The sequence below is a fragment of the Sitophilus oryzae genome, unplaced genomic scaffold (assembly GCF_002938485.1).
Source record: "Sitophilus oryzae breed Bouriz unplaced genomic scaffold, Soryzae_2.0 scaffold_801_pilon_pilon, whole genome shotgun sequence".
NCBI classification, from domain to species: domain Eukaryota; kingdom Metazoa; phylum Arthropoda; class Insecta; order Coleoptera; family Curculionidae; genus Sitophilus; species Sitophilus oryzae.
The window spans coordinates 1134860-1153088 of NW_022147419.1; the positions used below are offsets into that span (position 1 = coordinate 1134860).

The 18229-nt window shown below is 33.5% G+C and overlaps 1 protein-coding gene across 1 annotated transcript in view; it reads left to right on the plus strand.

The window, feature by feature from the left end:
* Window positions 1-18229, plus strand: part of LOC115888557 (ABC transporter G family member 36-like) — a 75727-nt gene that overhangs the window by 48359 nt on the left and 9139 nt on the right. Inside the window, exons 20-24 of the mRNA XM_030908309.1 lie at window positions 4104-4342; window positions 7055-7239; window positions 8130-8272; window positions 9896-10123; window positions 14110-14245. Of these exons, the coding sequence (XP_030764169.1) occupies window positions 4104-4342; window positions 7055-7239; window positions 8130-8272; window positions 9896-10123; window positions 14110-14245 (931 nt within the window). The remainder of the gene's footprint in view (window positions 1-4103; window positions 4343-7054; window positions 7240-8129; window positions 8273-9895; window positions 10124-14109; window positions 14246-18229) is intronic.

An 18229-nucleotide genomic window follows, 5' to 3' on the forward strand; every position in this document is an offset into this window, starting at 1 on the left:
TTCTTTAATAAAACTCAGCTTTATGTTTTTCCTAAAATCCGAAAATCAATTAATATATAGGGTGTTCCATTAGAAAAAACACAACTTTGATGTGTAACTTTTTTTGGGGACACCCTGTATAATTCTATATATTTTTATAAAATGCTTTCAGTTAACCTACATATGCTGCCAGAATCTCATTTTGATATAAACTACCGTTCTCCTTGGAGCTTCCGCGGCGTATGAGCGGCGCCACCCTGTATTTTCAGCCTTTCTTAAAAAATTATTAAAAATACAAGAACTGTTCTGATATCAAAACTATATTATGTATTTACGTTAAATGGTCTGTACGTACTTTGCAATAAATATCGTAATCTTAAATCAAACAGGATGTTCAAAATTCTACGCCAAACTTTCTAAAATATAAAATAAATTTTCTTCGTTTTTTTATATTTTTTTTAGTAAATGGGGAATTAAAAAATGAACATTTATTGTATTAGAGTATTTCAAAATTTTTAACGGTTTGCAGATGTTCGTGGTTTTATATTTCATATGGTATTTTCCATAGAGTAAACTTTTATCAAAGCCACCCAATTATTTTTCTCTCGTATTTTACCATTGAAAGAGCCATATGAAATAATACCGCGAGTATCTGCAAAGCCGTTAAAAATTTTGGAATATTCATGTTTATTTTTTAATTCTCCATCTGTTAAAAAAAATAATATACAGTGTGTTCCATTTAAAATAGCGAAGAAAAATTGTTTTGTATTTTAGAAAGTTTGGCGTAGAATTTTGAGCACCCTATATGATTTAAGATTACGATATTTATAGTAAAGTAAGTACAGACCAAGTCCAAGGAGCATCAATACCCTACTAACCAGGATCTTCCGGGAATGCCTATATTTGGGGCATATTCCAAAGAAGTGGAGAGAGGTAAAAGTGGTCTTCATACCTAAGGCGGGTAAACCAAGCCACTCTTTACCCAAGGACTTCAGACCTATTAGCCTATCATCGTTTCTACTGAAAACACTAGAGAGGCTGATAGATCTACATATTAAGGAGACTACAGATATTGAGAAGCAATGTGCTGCGCAACACGCATACCTTAAAGGTAAGTCAGTCGAAAGTGCTCTGCATTCGGTAGTAGGTACAATTGAAAAATTCCTCAGGGATAAGGAATACACATTAGTGGCTTTCTTAGACATAGAGGGTGCTTTCAATAATGTAAAGACAGAGGCGATCAAAAAAGCCATGGAGGAACTAAAGGTAGAGCAATTAACCATCAACTGGGTGTTAGAAATGCTAGAGAACAGGACTATCACATCGGAGATGGGAAACAGCTCAGCCAAAAAGTGTGCAACAAGAGGCACGCCACAAGGAGGGTATTATCACCTCTGCTGTGGCTGATTGTAATGAACCCGATCCTGACCTCTCTGACAATGAAGGGAATTAGGATAAAGGCATATGCAGACGACGTGGTAATATTGATCGTTGGCAAAGACTTGCAGACGATCAGTGACATCATGGAATCTGCTCTGAAGAAGTTAACGGAATGGGCAAAAAGGAATGGTTTGGGCATCAACCCAGACAAAACCGAGCTCATTCTGTTTACAAGAAAATACAAGATACCCAAGTTCACGCTACCAAAGCTGGAAGGGAAAACACTTGTACTTGCTAAGGAGACAAAATATTTAGGAATCATTCTGGACTCGAAGCTTTCCTGGAAAAGGAACACGGAGGAAAGGATGATAAAGGGAATAAATGCATTCTATGCATGTAAAAAACTATTTGGAAAGAGATGGGGTCTGCAACCGTACATTATACACTGGATGTACACTGCTATAGTTCGACCAATCATCACTTATGGAGCACTAGTATGGTGGGAAGCGGTACTTAAAGAGACTAATAGAAAAGCCTCACAAAAGTACAGCGATTAGCAGCTCTAGGTACAACTGGAGCAAGGAACAACACAGCGCAAGCTGCGCTAGAAGCAATTCTGGACTTGCAATCAATCGACTGGCTCGTAAAGGATCTGGCCGCTAAGGGTGCCCTAAGATTAAGGGAATCCAATCTGTGGAACCAGACCAACTACGGTCACTCGAGGATATTGCCAGTGATAGGGAAAATCATGGTGAACCGAGTCCACATCTGCTAGACCAGAAAACGGACTATATGCTCACCAAACATGATTTTGGAGAAAAGATAAGAATTCGCATTCCGACAAGAGAAGAATGGGAAAGCAACCGAGTAATGAACACTCAAGAGATAGCAGTCTACACAGATGCTTCCGCAAATTCAGGGGGCACAGGTGTGGGCATCTTCTCAGAGAAACTAGACATCCGACGATCTTTGAGGCTATCGGATGGCTGTAATGTTCTACAAGCAGAGGTTTACGCCATAAAGGAAGCGGCTAGTTGTATACGAGAGAAAATTGCTGATAGACCAATAGGGGATATAGTGATATACTCTGACAGCTTGCCCGCATTAAGAAGCATCACCATGCAATCAGTGAGATCGAAAACTGTGATGGAATGCCGAGAAGCACTGTCCTGGCTGCGTCGGGGTGGGGCTACTCTGTGCTGGGTGCCAGGCCACAGCAATGTGGTGGGCAATCAGGAAGCAGACAGACTCGCCAAAGACGGGGCCAGGGGAGAGGCCGTGGCAGATGACCCACCACTTTTGACGATCAACACACTGAAGGAGGCTATAGGAACTGCCATCAAGGCCAAGCAGCAAGAGACGTGGCAACACCGTGAGGACTGTGCTACAGCTCGAAGACTATGGCCAGTGGTAGATAGCAAAAAGACAAAACAGCTACTAGAGCATAAAAAGGACCTAGTACGCATAATTGTAGGTGTCGTCACTGGAAACTGTTCCACGGGGGTAAACCTCGTAAGATGGAAAGTTTCCGACGACGACTACTGCAGAGAATGCGGAGAGGAAGAAGAAACCATAGAGCACCTGCTGTGCCACTGTCCGGCACTGGAATACCGACGCATTAAAACTTTAGGGCAAGGTTTTTTGGAGGGACTAGAGGAAGCAGCAGAAGCCAACATCAGCGACATCGGGAACTTTGCAAAGAGCTGGAAGTGCTTTAACGCAAAGAAAGAATGAGAGGAAGGTTTGGTAAAACAATACAGGGGTATCGCAATGGGCCCAAGGCCTCCGAGTGAGGGATCAAATATGATCCCAAACCCCAGCAACCTAACCTAACCTAAGTACAGACCATTTAAAGTAAACACCTAATATAGTTTTGATTTCAGGACCGTTCTTGTATTTAATATTTCTTTTTAAAATTGCTGAATTTTTTTTTTTATTTATTTATTAATATCTCTGAAACTATCAAAACTTATTTAAAAATATATTAAGATTATGTAAAGTGATCAGAAAGAAAGCCAAAAATGTAGTAATATACAGGGTGTTTCATTTAATATAAATCATCCTGATCCACTAATACTTTCTTGAGTCACCCTGTAGAGGTTAATTTATTTTCCTGAAATACATACTAATACATAGTTTAGATTTGCACTTAAACAAAATTGCTAACTTTTTTATTTTAGGAGCTACTGGCCGACGCACTATTGCCGGACCCTGTAAATCGATATTCATCAATAATTTAAATAAGTCCTTATCGCTTATCTAAAATTTGAAAAAAAAAACACTTTATTTGTATTTTTCACCCCTTCTCGGACTGAATTTAATTTTCCAAATTGAATAAAAATGTTAAATTTATGACTTTTTCAGTAACTTATATTTTTTTTAAATTTCCACTATCATCCCCTAGCTTCTAGCCACCCTATCTCGGTTAATTTTGATTTGAGCAAAAAAGTATATAGACCATTTTTATGTAAAATTGGACGCTCTACAACATTTATTTGAACTTCTTATCTCTAGTTTTTACCGTTTCTCCGAAATTTCAAAAAAACTAATTTTATTTATTTATTTTACCCCTTTTCGAATGGGTGAATTTAAAAAAATCTTTCACTCTTCGTTTTTAGATCTTTCAAAGTAACTTATATCAAAAATTCAAGTTTTTACCAAAACTTCATATTTAAAGACCTATTTTTGGGACTATTATCGTCTAATTTAATCTTTTTTAATTATAATCTTCTATTTTCTTACAGTTATTGAATGATCCTCCTATTCTATTCTGCGACGAGCCAACCACAGGGCTGGACTCATATTCAGCACAAAAATTAGTCAGAATTATGAGTCGCATGTCCACAATGGGAAAAACTATTTTATGTACCATACATCAACCATCTTCAGAAGTATTTGAGTTGTTCACTCAGCTGATTTTGGTAACTGAAGGAAGGATAGCATATATGGGTGGAAGATCAACAGCAACTGAATTTTTTGAAAAGTAATTAGCTTGTATTATTATCATAAGCTACTGGTGCTACAACAATTTCTGAAGATTGAAAGTTTTTTTTTATCAAAAAGTATTTGTATTGTCCAAATAGACCGAACATCTCATTCATAAATACTCGTTGGTAGTGTATCAAACATTCCAATGTGTCGAACAAGGACAGAAGAGACAGGGAAGTCTAAAATTTCCGACCCCGGCAACTAGGCACATTTGGATTGTTCTAATGGCCAGTGGCGTATCGTTTTTTGGAACGAATTTAAGTAGTAAAGTAAATGTAAAATAATTAGTAAAATTTTTACTCCATATTAATATACTACATTAACACTTTTTCGTTAGATGAGTTTTGTTATAAGGTCTAATATAATAATATAATTAATATCCCACATATACTTATGTTGAAACGTTAGTAGATAGTTTTCGAAAATCGCTCCAACGTCGATATTCAATTTAAACTGTCAGTTACTTCTCTATAAACTTTCAGTTACTTTTGAATATTTACAGGGTGACTCAGGCTTCCGAAACAATTCTATATTAGGTTTGTGGTTGGTGACTTTTCTTTCAATTTTTTTTAGAATATGGAGGCAATGGTAAAGCTCATTTTAGACATTTTAACATAGGTGGCCGGAACATATTTTCAAACTAAAGTTGTAGATTTGCCATTAAATTCCATTCCAGAAATACCTAGGGTTGCCAACTGTCCTTTTTTGAAAAGGACAGTCCTTTTTTGGAATAACTTGTCCTTTTGACTTTTTTTGACTTAAAAAGTCATTTTTATTTACGTATTTTCCCTGAGAAAATTACCTACAGCAAACAGAAATATTCTTTTCGTCCAAATTTAATTAGAGATGTTATAAAACTTATAAATAAATTTTTCTTGTTTAGAATAGGCAACATTATTTAGAACTTCCCGTTTAATCTCAATTGATAGTTTAGGGTTGAGTTTTACTTTTTTTGATCCTAAAAAGAACTTAGTTACGATTTAGTTAGTTCGCAATCGATAGCTTCCTGTGAAGTACTGTGTAGTTGTTTAATCTTGTATTATTAATAACTTCCTATACCTAAAATCAATATTTATTTTAATGAGAAAATTGTGTTAATAAGACAGGAAGTGAAAATATAAGACAAGATTTGACTTTCGGTCTTCTTCTCGTATTATGATGGCTCAGATACGAGGCAATTACCTTATAGTCTCTCAATAGAAGGCATGTATCATTAAAATTATCAAATCTGTGTGCTACAGTATGGGATTTCTGTCGCATAATAATGAATACTACGTTTATTTACAAATCCATTACTTAGGTAGCTTCATCAGAGACAATCAAATTTTAGTTAAATGTCCCAATCTTCATGAACTGTATTAAGCATATGTATTGCTGTTTGAATCACCCTGTATGTTGACAAAAATATTTTGAAAATGTGCTTTACAATGGCCCCGATCTAATGTAAAAAATTGAAATAAAAATCACAAACCAAAAACGTAATAGGTAAAAAGCTTTTTTGGAGGCCTGGGTCACTCTGTATATAGGTATGTATAAAACTAGTAGCCTAAGAATTATTTACAGTTCGTCCAATTCTAAAAAAAGGTAAACACACCGCACAAATAACTCTAGAAAGAGGTATTTGTATTGTACGGTGGTAAAAAATTGTCTAAACAAGACCGAAGGGGCAGATATAAGATATAATAAAGCAATAATATGTAAAAAAGGACGGGTAAACACCTTTGTTTATTTGTTGAGCAAAATTCCTTTAGAATATCGTATATAATGACCAAAATATGACGCAATTTAAAAAAAAATGTCACTTTTTCTGGCTTATAATAAAGTTTCAAATGCACCATTTATATTCAAATTTGTTATGATTTACAACAGTTAGGTGGTAATTGAGACGAATTATAATTCAATTACTGGCTACTACGTTCTTATTTTAATTGATCAAAATTCAACAAATATAATTAGAAATTATTTTAATTGTGAGAGGCTCCCTTGTGGGACGCCTATGTACGATTACGGCGGAAACAATACCTACCTGTGAAAAGACAAATTCGGGTAAGTTGAGCTTATTTTTCCACACATTTGACACTGTCCTACCATATTGAAAATTAGCAGATTCAAAAGTACGTTAAACAAAAACAAAAACTAACGAAAAACACTGAAAAGTTCACTTCGGACTTGATTCCGACTTCAAACACACCGTAAGCTAAACGTAGTATGCTATAACGGACCAAGGGCCGTCGCGAGGGGTGGTGGGACGGACGGCTCATTTCATTCTGGAAGACTAGCAGCGACGTTGCCAATAGTTCTAGACGTTTCAGCACATTAAACAGTAAACATGTCCTTTAATAGTAACGCATATATCCTCTGGTTAATAACATATTATTACGCATGCTTCTTTAAAAATAAACTATAAATTTAATTAAGAAATTGAGATTTATTGATATCCGGTGAAGGTTTTAAAGTCACCTTTTCTGCAAATCAAACTAAGTAGATAGGCGCAAATTTGAGATAGGCCAAATTTGAGATGTGGCAATGTCGCCTTCTCTATCTCAGTTGGTTTTTACAGTACGTAGTCAACCTCCGATTGTTTGATCGGATTAAAATGCACAATGTGATATCTGATGGTATTGTCTATTAAAAGCTTCGTAACTGGTATAAAAATATTTCGGTAACCACATATACCGGTCATATAGTTTGTTTTTATATATTTTAGTATGGGATTTGCTTGTCCTTCATCATACAGTCCGGCAGATTTTTTTATTAAAACATTAGCGACTCCAGGATATGAAACAAACAGTAAAATGGCTGTTAAAAGGATATGTGACCATTTTGCTGTCAGTGATTTTGCAAAAGAAGTGGACGTTGTGGTGCAGTATGAGTTTCATATGGGTAGAGCTGAGGTATGTTTGCATATATTAGACAGTTTAATTTGATTGCCTGAAGAATATATGCCTACTAGTCCTTCAAGATATGTTTTAAACATCACAAGTTTCTTTTAACAAGTTGAAATTAGTAATTTTGTTTTCATGAACTTAATGGTTATATAAATATTGTTATAACTTTTGCAAATCTAATATTCTCTTCCGATTCAGATTCATTAGTTACGTATATATTCTCGAACTGGCATTCTTATGAAACTACTTTATATGAATGTGCAAGACAATGATTCATTATTCAGTATCCGAAACTTTTGTTTGAAAGCTATTTTATACAACATGATCGAAAAAAAAACGGCGTCAGGGATGGCTATGAAATGAAGATCAGTGTCATTTTATAGTTAAATTATATGGGGAAAGTCATCGATCGTCATTTCAAAGTTCCAAGCCAACTGGACGCCGTTTTTTTCCGATCATACGGTATTTATTTAAACAAAATTTGTATTTTATTAATTGCCAATAAGCCAAATTTAATAAAAATGTCTGACAATATGATTTTCGAGGTTTAAAGGTTTTAAGTATTCTTTATACTTACTAAGACAAATAAACAACAATAATTATTCTTACTAATTAATAACATTGTTTTTTTTTCTATCTTTCAAACTGAAGGACCGTCTAATACTTTTTTGACTTTCTATGACAGTGACTGTGATGCGCTTTGTTTATAGACTTAAATACAATATACACTTAAAAATTTGTGTTATCAAGAAGTCTTTCTATACAAGAAGTTCATGTATTATTTTTTTTTTGATTTATATTTATTAATTTACCGAGAATTTTTTTCAGCCTCGCGAGTTCGAGTTAAGATCAAATTTGTAAGTTGTATCATTTATTTTGAATTAAATTTGGTTTGTATAATTCTAAAAAGAGTTAATTATTTCTATTTTAGTAAGGAACCATTTTGGTGGCAAAAATTGTACTGGCTTACTTATAGATGGTGGAAAGAAGTTCTTAGAGATCCTTCCGTACAACGTATGAGAATATTACAGAGAGTGGTATGTATTCCAGAGCAACGTACACATTCACTAAATCAACAGATCAACAAACAATTGAAACAGATCAACCAACACTTATATTAGAAATCACGGTATCAGTTGTCACGATATCCTGCAATAGCTATAGCCATGGAACAACACTGATATTAAAAAATCACGGTATCATTTGATAGTGTCAGCAAAATAAAACACTTATTCACTACAATACACCGAAACACTTTACTTTTGCAGTAGATGCGCGTTTCGCTAACCATTTTAGCGTCAGATGAATAAAACTGAACTAATATCTACAAATTGACTGTTTATATAGACGCTTAGTTGGCAGTGATTACGTTGAAGCTTTGAATAACCTTTTTTGTTAACAAAACTGTTTAATATCTACACAAAAATTGTATCTTCAACCACTTAAATTCCTTTAACATGTCTGAAATATCATATTTTTTGAGATCAAAAATAAATCTGTAGCAGCTGTTCTGTATAATTTGTAGTCGATTCTGGGTGGTTTTATCCAGACTGCGATAATATGACCAAAGACTGTATGATATAACAGGTAATATTAGTGATTCGCATAACTTTTTCCTCGTTTTAAAGTTCAAAATGTTTTTATTTTTGTAAAATGTGTATGTCAAAAATCGGTAAATATATCACCCACATACCTAAACGAAACTCTAGGAAAATGCTCAAACTAAGCCTTTGATCCCTGAGTTTCAGCCTCTACTTCAAGGCTGCTCATGAATAAATTGGCCAAAAAATGGAGACAATGGATAACCTATGTATGTACGCACCTTCGTAAATTGAAAACAATTTTGTTTCATACATAGCAATGTAAGTTCAATATACACTAGACAGAGTTTTGTTGTCGAGTGTTGTTCTTTCATTAATGTTCTTTCAGTAATTTGTTCAGATAGCCTAAAGTATAGAGAATTGGAACACTTGGCAACTATAATAAGTTAATAGTGTGATTTAAAAATTAAACGGCATGGCTCATCCCCTACTCTATACCATTTATAAGAAAAACTACAATAATTTCGTACAAATTTTCATCTCTGCGAGCTGTATAAGCAAACATATTGAGAACCATCTGACACAAACAACTATTATACATTTCCCTTTCCCTCTGGACCTGTTTTCCGATAAAAAGAATGGAAATTAAGCGAGAAAAGTCGATAAATCATCAGCGAGCCGCGATCGAAAAGTTTAACTCCGGCAAATTTACGAGGCCGAGCTTAATTTGCCATATTTTTGCCAACAACGGTCAAGAGAGTGAGGCCTAATCGCCGGATTAGTTCCCCGTTTACGAACGTATTAGTTTTCCCGTTTGTCATCCGTGCAGGACGAATTTGTAAAATGGAATTTTTAAGCTTAAAACTCTATTCAAATCAGTCAGTATTTGTATACTTATTAAAAGATATTATTACTTGTAAACTCACACTCTAGTAAAATTATTTTTAAATTGTAGCTCTAATAGTCCTTCAATGAACCCAAAACTTACAATTTGTCAAAATCTATTCGTTTAGCTACAATACTCCGTGTCGTCTGTGATGAACAACCTTGTATAAACTGTCATCGCCATAGGAGTTTCCATGGCATGCGACTAACTATCTTATTTTATACATTTTACAGATAATTGCTCTCATAGTGGGATTAGTTTATTATGGTATAGACCCGCTAACCCAAAGAGGTGTTCAAGCAGTGCAAGGCTGTATTTTTATTTTTGTCGCTGAGAATACCTTCTACCCTATGTATTCCGTACTGGCAGCATTTCCAGAAAACACGCCCTTATTTTTAAGAGAACACCGAAGCGGTTTGTATCACCCTGCAACATATTACATATCAAGAATAATAGCTCTGGTAAGCGATTATTATTAGTTTAAGTGATTATTTTTTATTTCGTTTCTTTAAAGTTTCGTTTCGTTTCGTTTCGTTTCGATTTTTTTTTAAATGGAACTTTTTTAAATGGAACATCCTGTATATTATTTTTTTATTTGATGAAGAATTAAAAAATGAATATTTTTTGTATTTAAAGTATTTCAAAATTTTTAATGGTTTGGCAGATACACGCCCTATTATTTCATATAGCTGTTTCAATTTCAATAGTAAAATATGAGAGAAAAATCATTGGATGACTGGATAAAAATTTACAGTGGAAAATGCCGTATAAAATATAAAACGAAATATTTGCGAAACCGTTAAAAATTTTGATATACTCTAATTGCAAAAAATGTTCATTTTTTAATCCTCTATCCACTGAAAAAATAATATACAGAGTGTTCCATTAAAAAAAACGAAGAAAAAATTTTAGAAAGTTTGGCGTAGAATTTTGAACAACCTGTATTTTTTACCATTATCATATTTATAGCGAACTAACTACAGACCATCCAAAGTAAATACCTAATATAGTTTTGATTTCAGGGCAGGTTCTTGTATTTATAACGATATTTTTAAGAAATGCCGAAAAAATGCCGTTTCGTTTCGTTTCGTTTCGTTTCGTTTCGTTTCGTTTCGTTTCGTTTCGAACTACTTACAAAACCAAATCAAATAATAGATGTTATAGATAAAGGAAATTAAAAAATGTCTATTCCTCTGTGGCAGATTCATCTCTCCAAAAAAGTCCTATGGGTATTTCGCCACTGTAAGAAAATCTACAAAATAAAATAATTATTTTTTGTAAACACTGCTGCGTTAATTCGACGAAGACTAATAATTGTCAGCAGTGGTTAACAGGACGTCAACGGTTTTTGTAGACGTGTATCTGTTTTAAATGAACTTACTACCGAGAAAAATCAAAGATTTTCCTTGATTTAAGTAAAAACAATCTTCGGATTGTCACGGGATTGCTAACAGGGTACTGCCTCCTCAACGAACACCTCAGTAGCACAAATTACCCATAACAGATGCGAAAGAAAGCGACTGCATCGGAAACCTCTCGGCAAACCCCACACGCCTATTGAGTGGTGTAAATACACCAGTCGTTTAGTCCGGAAACCTATGTGTCTTTTGAACTGTTATTTCTAAGTTTTTAAACAGTTAGAATGTAGAATATTTAGAAGGGGAGTTAATCACCGCGACCTTACAGATCTATTGTGTGTTCCCCTTTCTTGAGTTATAACGAGTTATAACTCATCATACATTATTTATAAAGAAAAAAAAGATATTTATAGTATAAAAAATTAATTTATTTTACAAAATTTAAATAAAAATGTGACAAAATAGTACCTTTCTATTGGTTCTATCGGACTTTTTTCGACTATATAAATCTTTATTTGTAAACTTTAATACATCAAATATTTTCAATCTAATAAATCATTTAATGATGTAAATAAGAGGAAATTTCTCACATGGGTGGTCAAATTCTATAGTTTTCATTATATCAAACAGCCTCTGAGAAATGTTTTCAACTCAAAATGCCTTTAATTATGTTTGACTACATCAATTAAAAGGGTCTTCAAATACATCTATGTGATATTTGTCTAAAATTTGCAAAAAGAATCCGAATCTCTGGATAACTCGAAATTATTTACCCATTTAAAAGCCTTTGATCATGAAAGTGGAAAAATTTGTTCATTTTATTTACTGGAAATGGAAAAATTATTTATATTAAATTTTGATGAGTTTTGCACTGAAGAAAACATTCAGAGGCTGTTTGATATAATGAAAACTATAGAATTTGACCAGCCATGTGAGAAATTTCCTCTTATTTACATCATTAAATTATTTATTAGATTGAAAATATTTTATGCATTAAAGTTTACAAAAAATAAAGATTTATATAGTCGAAAAAAATCTGATAGAACCAATAGAAAAGTAACTATTTTGTCACATCTTTAATTAAATTTTGTTAAATAAATTAATTTTTTATACTATAAATATCTTTTTTTTCCTAATCTCCTACGAACTGATATAATATGACGAGCAATCTATTAAATTACTGTGAGATTATATGCCTCGATAACATATTGGTGCAGATTATTTTCACCCAAACAAATAATAACCCAAACTATACATTGATGCGGATTGTCTATGAACTCTTTCTGAAGGTCACAGAAACCTGAACGCGTAAAGCCGGAGTCTCATGCATCCGAAATCCGATGGTACGACATCCGAAATTTGAAGTTATCGTGTGAAATAAAAAAAGCCTGTCACATACATCCGAAAGTTCGTTCCGAAATTTGACAGTTTTAACATTTTTCTGCTGCGCTGAATAGAGATTCATGTCATGTTTTATTGGAGAAACACTTATAAAAATAACTTCCTCGCCAAATATCCCGAAATTGCCCACTTCCCACTAAACTTGTTTTTAAAAACAAATGTTTTCAAAAAAAGTGAGGTTAAAAAACACACGATATCGTACAAAAGTTAAACAAAATTTAACTTTATACGACGTCGGATGATTAGTTAAAATTATCGGATAAAAATTGTTGTCAAAATATTTCGACCAATAGGAGCACCGTCGGATCGTCGTGTCATCGGATTTCGGATGCATGAGACTACGGCTTAATTCGGTGTTCTTTCGCATCTGTTATAGTTAATTTGTGTCAGTAGGCTGAAGCTGAGAAACAACGGCAAATGCAGATTCTGTGGAGAAAATGGGGAAACACCAGAACACCTTGGATGCCCACTGAATGCGCCGAGACGACGACCGTTCGTGCCATGAACTTTTGTACAGCTGATTAGCTGATGTCGAGGATGGACAGCTGGCCTCTGTGGAGACGTCTCAGATACTGGCTTCTGTTAAAGCCCTGAGACTGTATGATGAGTTATAACTCGTTATAACTCAAGAAAGGGGAACACACAATAGATCTGTAAGGTCGCGGTGATTAATTCCCCTTCAAATATTCTACATTCTAACTGTTTTAAAAAACTAAACTATTTGTTGTTTCTGTTTTTTGCTTTCAACGACGAAAAGAGATATACTTTTCGAACCGTTAAGAATATTTTTGTCCGTTAGGAAAATTTGTTTATTAGTAAACCACTGCTGACAATAATTAGTCTCCGTCGGATTAACGCAGCAGTGTTTACAAAAAATAACTATTTTATTTTGTAGATTTTCTTACAGAACTTTTTTGGTAAGGGAAATTACTCATAATATTTTTTCCATATCAACTGTTAAAATTGCCTTATATCTATCAAAAATAGTAGATAAAATAGTGCTTTAACCGCAAGGGTAGATTAATTGATACTTTAACAGCGAGGATAGGTTAAAAACTTTATTTCTTCTCGCACGTTTTTTAATTGCTTCCATTTTTGAAAATTTTTGTATTCCTTTTCATAAGTTATTCGGGATTTAAGTGGAAGTAGTTTGGATATTTGGCGTTTGTCGACTCAGCCTGAATATCTGTTGGTAATTTACTTATTTCGTTTTGAGCCATTTCTGGCTCCAATTCAATAAGCAATCGACACAAAAAAGAGAATTAAAAAATATTGACTCAAAACGGACAACTAAAGAGACAGCTTTATTTATTTGTCAAATTACATAGAAACCAACGCCAACCCAGCACAATATTTTTTCTACTCGTAATAAATTATTCCTTGAAATAATAATTTCCGAATATTTTTTAAAACGTAACTCGCTATGGAAAAAAACATTGTTTTATACACGACGATAAAATACCATTTATCGTTTTGTATAAAACATATCTATTTTTAATATAAATTAAGCTCAAAATTTAAGGAGTAACATTGTCGGTGAGATATAATTTTTATTGTTCTAAAGACTTAGAATCAAGGCCCACTATCGACATCGAATATTTAAAGGGTTCGTTTTCCTCTTCACCCCTATCCTCGCCCCTTTGTCACCCTTTGCGACCCTTTTGTAATTAATTTCTGTAATTTTACAGCTTCCCGGATTCATAATCGAGCCCCTCCTCTTCGTGTTGATCGCTTATTGGATATCGGGATTGCGCCGGACTTCCTATGCATTTTTCATGACGTCCCTAATTGCTACGCTCACTACGAACGTGGCCTCGGCCTGTGGTAAATATATATTTTTTATTCTACTATATAGGGTGTTATTTTATAGACTTGATATTACCATAGTATAAGGAAACTAGTAGCTTTACTCCTTGTCAAATCATTTGTTCTATTTCTGCCACTTTATATGACCTTGTTCTCGCGTCCCGTGACCACTGACGTAGCTGTATAGTTGTGGTCTATAACTAGGCAAAGTATAGTCGTGACACTCGCCATAGTTTCACAGAGATGTATTTAGGAAAATATGAGTTAACAATAAAATTAAAAAAAAATTGATCATCGAGTAAAAATTTGCTTGAAAACAGAATATTTTCACATTTCGTGTAAGTAACAATTCTTCTGTATCTGAAAATCTTCTGATGGGAAAAAATATATAATGACATATTTTTATATTAATCTATTTCAAAGAATTTCTACAACTTTTTTTTAAATTTAAAACAAGTTTAATTTTAACATTATTGTGTTTGTTTTGTAGTAATATATTGGTTAGGTGATTTTCATTGGATAACTAATACGTTCAACACATTGTACCAAATAATAAAATAACATATTTAAACTTCAATAATTGCTAAAAAACATTACAGAAATTTCAAAAGAGAAAAGAAGCAAGAACAATGAGAAATAGCATCACCACTTTCTCACGTAGTAAAAGAATAATTTTTTAATTATTGTTACCGAGTCCCGAAAGAACCGGGAATTAATAATTTCGAGTAAGTAATCCCGGTTCTTTGATATCTCAAAAGAACCGGGAATTTCCGGTTCTGAACCGTAGTTACCATATTATCAAGAAATTATGTTTTTTAACTAAAAAGTAAAAAAAAAGATTTTTTTTCAAAAAAAAATTGCACAGAATATACTACCCCTAAAAATATTTGCACTTATTTAAGATTCACCCTGTATAGGGCGATTCACGGTTATGGTACGTTATAGCGTTTCCGGAACCGGAGCTGTTTTTCGGAACCGGTAATTTCGGTACCATGCCTCTAAGGAACCGGGATTTCCAGTTTTTTTTTGGTACTTTCGGTACTAGCAAATTTTTGTTCAATGATGGTGCAGTTCGTTAAACAACAAGCAAGGCATGGTTGTCAAAAGTAAAATCGATAAAAAATTGAGGTTTAAATGAAAATAATATCAAATTATTAAGTAGTTAGGACTCTCAAAAAAAAACTCAAAGCACAATTTTTTGAATTATTACTCCAACCAATAGCAGCTGGCGCACAATAAGGCACTCATTTTTTATCAATCCGTCTGTGTGCTGGGACGCAACGCTCGAACCTCGCAGGTCGATGGACGGAACTCAACTGAAACCACAAAACACATACACAAGAAGAAGTGCGAGCGCCTTGCTAAATATTGGAAAGTGAAATTGACGTTTAAATTTGACACTGTTGACAAGTCTACTGCTACTAGCGCCTCCAATTTCGCTTGTAGGAACTACGGACTAAATTGTCACGCATGGCGGGAAGTTTAAAAAATAAAAATTTTATTTCTTTATTTATTTTTAATTATGACATACACAAAAACACAAAAAATACACCATTTTTTAAAAATATGTTTAATATCAATATCAAATATACAACAGAAATTAATTTCACCACAATAAATTAATCAAATTAAAAGAATAATGTTACAAGTAGATCAAGAGACAAAATTAATTATAACAAAACTGAAAAAAATGGCGTCATAGATGGCTTAGAAATAAAAGATATATCATAATTTTGAAAGTAAAATTATATGGGAAATGTCTTCGATCATCATTTTTAAGCCAACTGGACGATTATTTCAAACATACAAGCTGAGTTCGTTCATAGTGCTCTGAGAAATCTAGATAAACAAAGAATAATAAATTAAAAGTATTCCAGGGGAAAAGAGAGGAAAAACCTGTATCGTCTCTGATATCTGTCAGGGTATTGTTGAAAGTGTCATCTTTTTGCTCGAAGTTTTCAGGTCGATCAAAAAGATGACATTTACAACAATACTTTGCTGTAACTTTCACAAATATCAGAGAGAGTACATACAGGTATTGCCTCTCTTTTCCTCTGGGATGCTTTATATCTGTTGTTCTTTGTTTATCTATATTTCTCAGAGCATAATGCCGAACACGACTACAGTATATAATAATTTCAATATCCGAAGTGGAAAGAAAAAAGATCACCTTTCTGTTTTGTACTATGGTCCCTTTCTTCCGATGGCTCATCTCGTTGATATTTAGGAAGGATAAATAGGAAGGAAAATATAAAATTCAATTTGATTTGATGATCCTTTTCTGTCACCTAAAATCAGGAGAACGACAATGAGCATGTTAAGATGAACAAAAAATTATCAACACTTACCTACACGTTAGTCCGAGGAGTTTTATTAAAAACCTATATATTTGCCTAAATACTTTATGTATTAAATTTGCAAAGCAAAATGCAGCGTGTAAACAAAAGAAATAAAATGGCGACAAGTCAACGTCAAACGTCAACGACCCGACAAGGAGAAAAGTGGTGTTCGAATAACAAATTATGGGTCACAAAAAATTGTTTTTGTCTCCTTTCAACGCACACTTTAGAAAGAAAAAGAGATGAACTGGAATACTGAAAGAACGTCAAGGTTTTATCTGTCACTCTTGTCAATAATTTATCGGTAATGAAGATTCCTAGAAAATCGCTTGTAGTCAAGTTTTCAACCATTGCCAGTTCTCCCATAAGAAGTGAACCACCTGACTGAAACGCTCTGCAATCTGCCGATATTTGACAGATTGTAAAAACTGGCAGAAAATATTTGGGAGAGTGCAACTACCCTTTTCCTTCTACTATGGTGCTACTACAGTGCTGTGTGCAAGTATACAAATAACAAAAGGACAGATTGTCATAAAATGTTTCTAAGAATATTAAACAAATTAATCTATTATAGCTTTCAAGGGTATTGAACTAAGTTCTTTTAAATCTATAATTAATTTCTTTATTAATGTATTTCATCGCACAGTTGCAATATTCTGATGTAATCTAAACCCCTGTTTCAAATAAGACAATATACAAAACTCTTCAAATTTAAACGTTTCAATAGTTTCGAAACTATGCCCTATATTGATTCGAAGTCTTTCGAATGTGTTCGACGACGAGTTTTCAACTGTTCGAAATCTACTTTCCTTTAAATAAAAGTTAGGTCTGTTCGTACGTAGGTAAGTAAAATAACGGCCGCCAAAGTTTCCAGGGTAAAATCACTTTAAAAGTTCCAATAGATGGCGAGATTGGACGAGACTAAAGGACGTCACAATCGGGGTAGAGGATATTACGAATTTCTGAGGATGGACTTAAACACTTGACAAATGTATATTGGGTAATATTGTAAAATTTTCGGAAATATATTTTTGGAAATATTTCTGGATACAAGTCCAAAATTGGCATATTTGAGATATAGTATACGTTTTACGCTATCTGTATCAATAAATAAAAGTCTGTTTAAAATCATATTAAGTCCGATATCAGACCTGGGCTAAATGAGGTTAAGTCACGTGAACGCAGTTTGGTTTAAACATTCTTCTTGGTTAGTTTAGTATAGGGTTGCCAACCGTCCTCTATTCTAGAGGACAGTCCTCTTTTTGATCTCACTGTCCTCTTTTCTCTCACGTATTGAAAATCATGATTTATGTCATACTACTACTCTTTTTTACATACCAAACTCAAAATCTAAAAAATATTCGTCTATACCCACAATGCTTTAAAAAAATGTTAATCTGTGTCTTTCGCAATTCCCCTCGTTTGTACAGAAAAGAAAATGAAGAAATATTTATATACAAGAAATGTTTCTGGATAAACATATTTAACTATTTTCTGTTTACTTACTGTTAGCTTATGTTTTGAAAAAAAAGGTTTTTGAAAATGGTTTGTTTCATTTTAACAAGTTTTGAGTATAAATATTTTTAAAGTAAAAAAGACCATCCGTTGACAAGACATAACTTTTTGGTCAATTCTAGACATTTGGGAAAGGTTTCAAAAAATG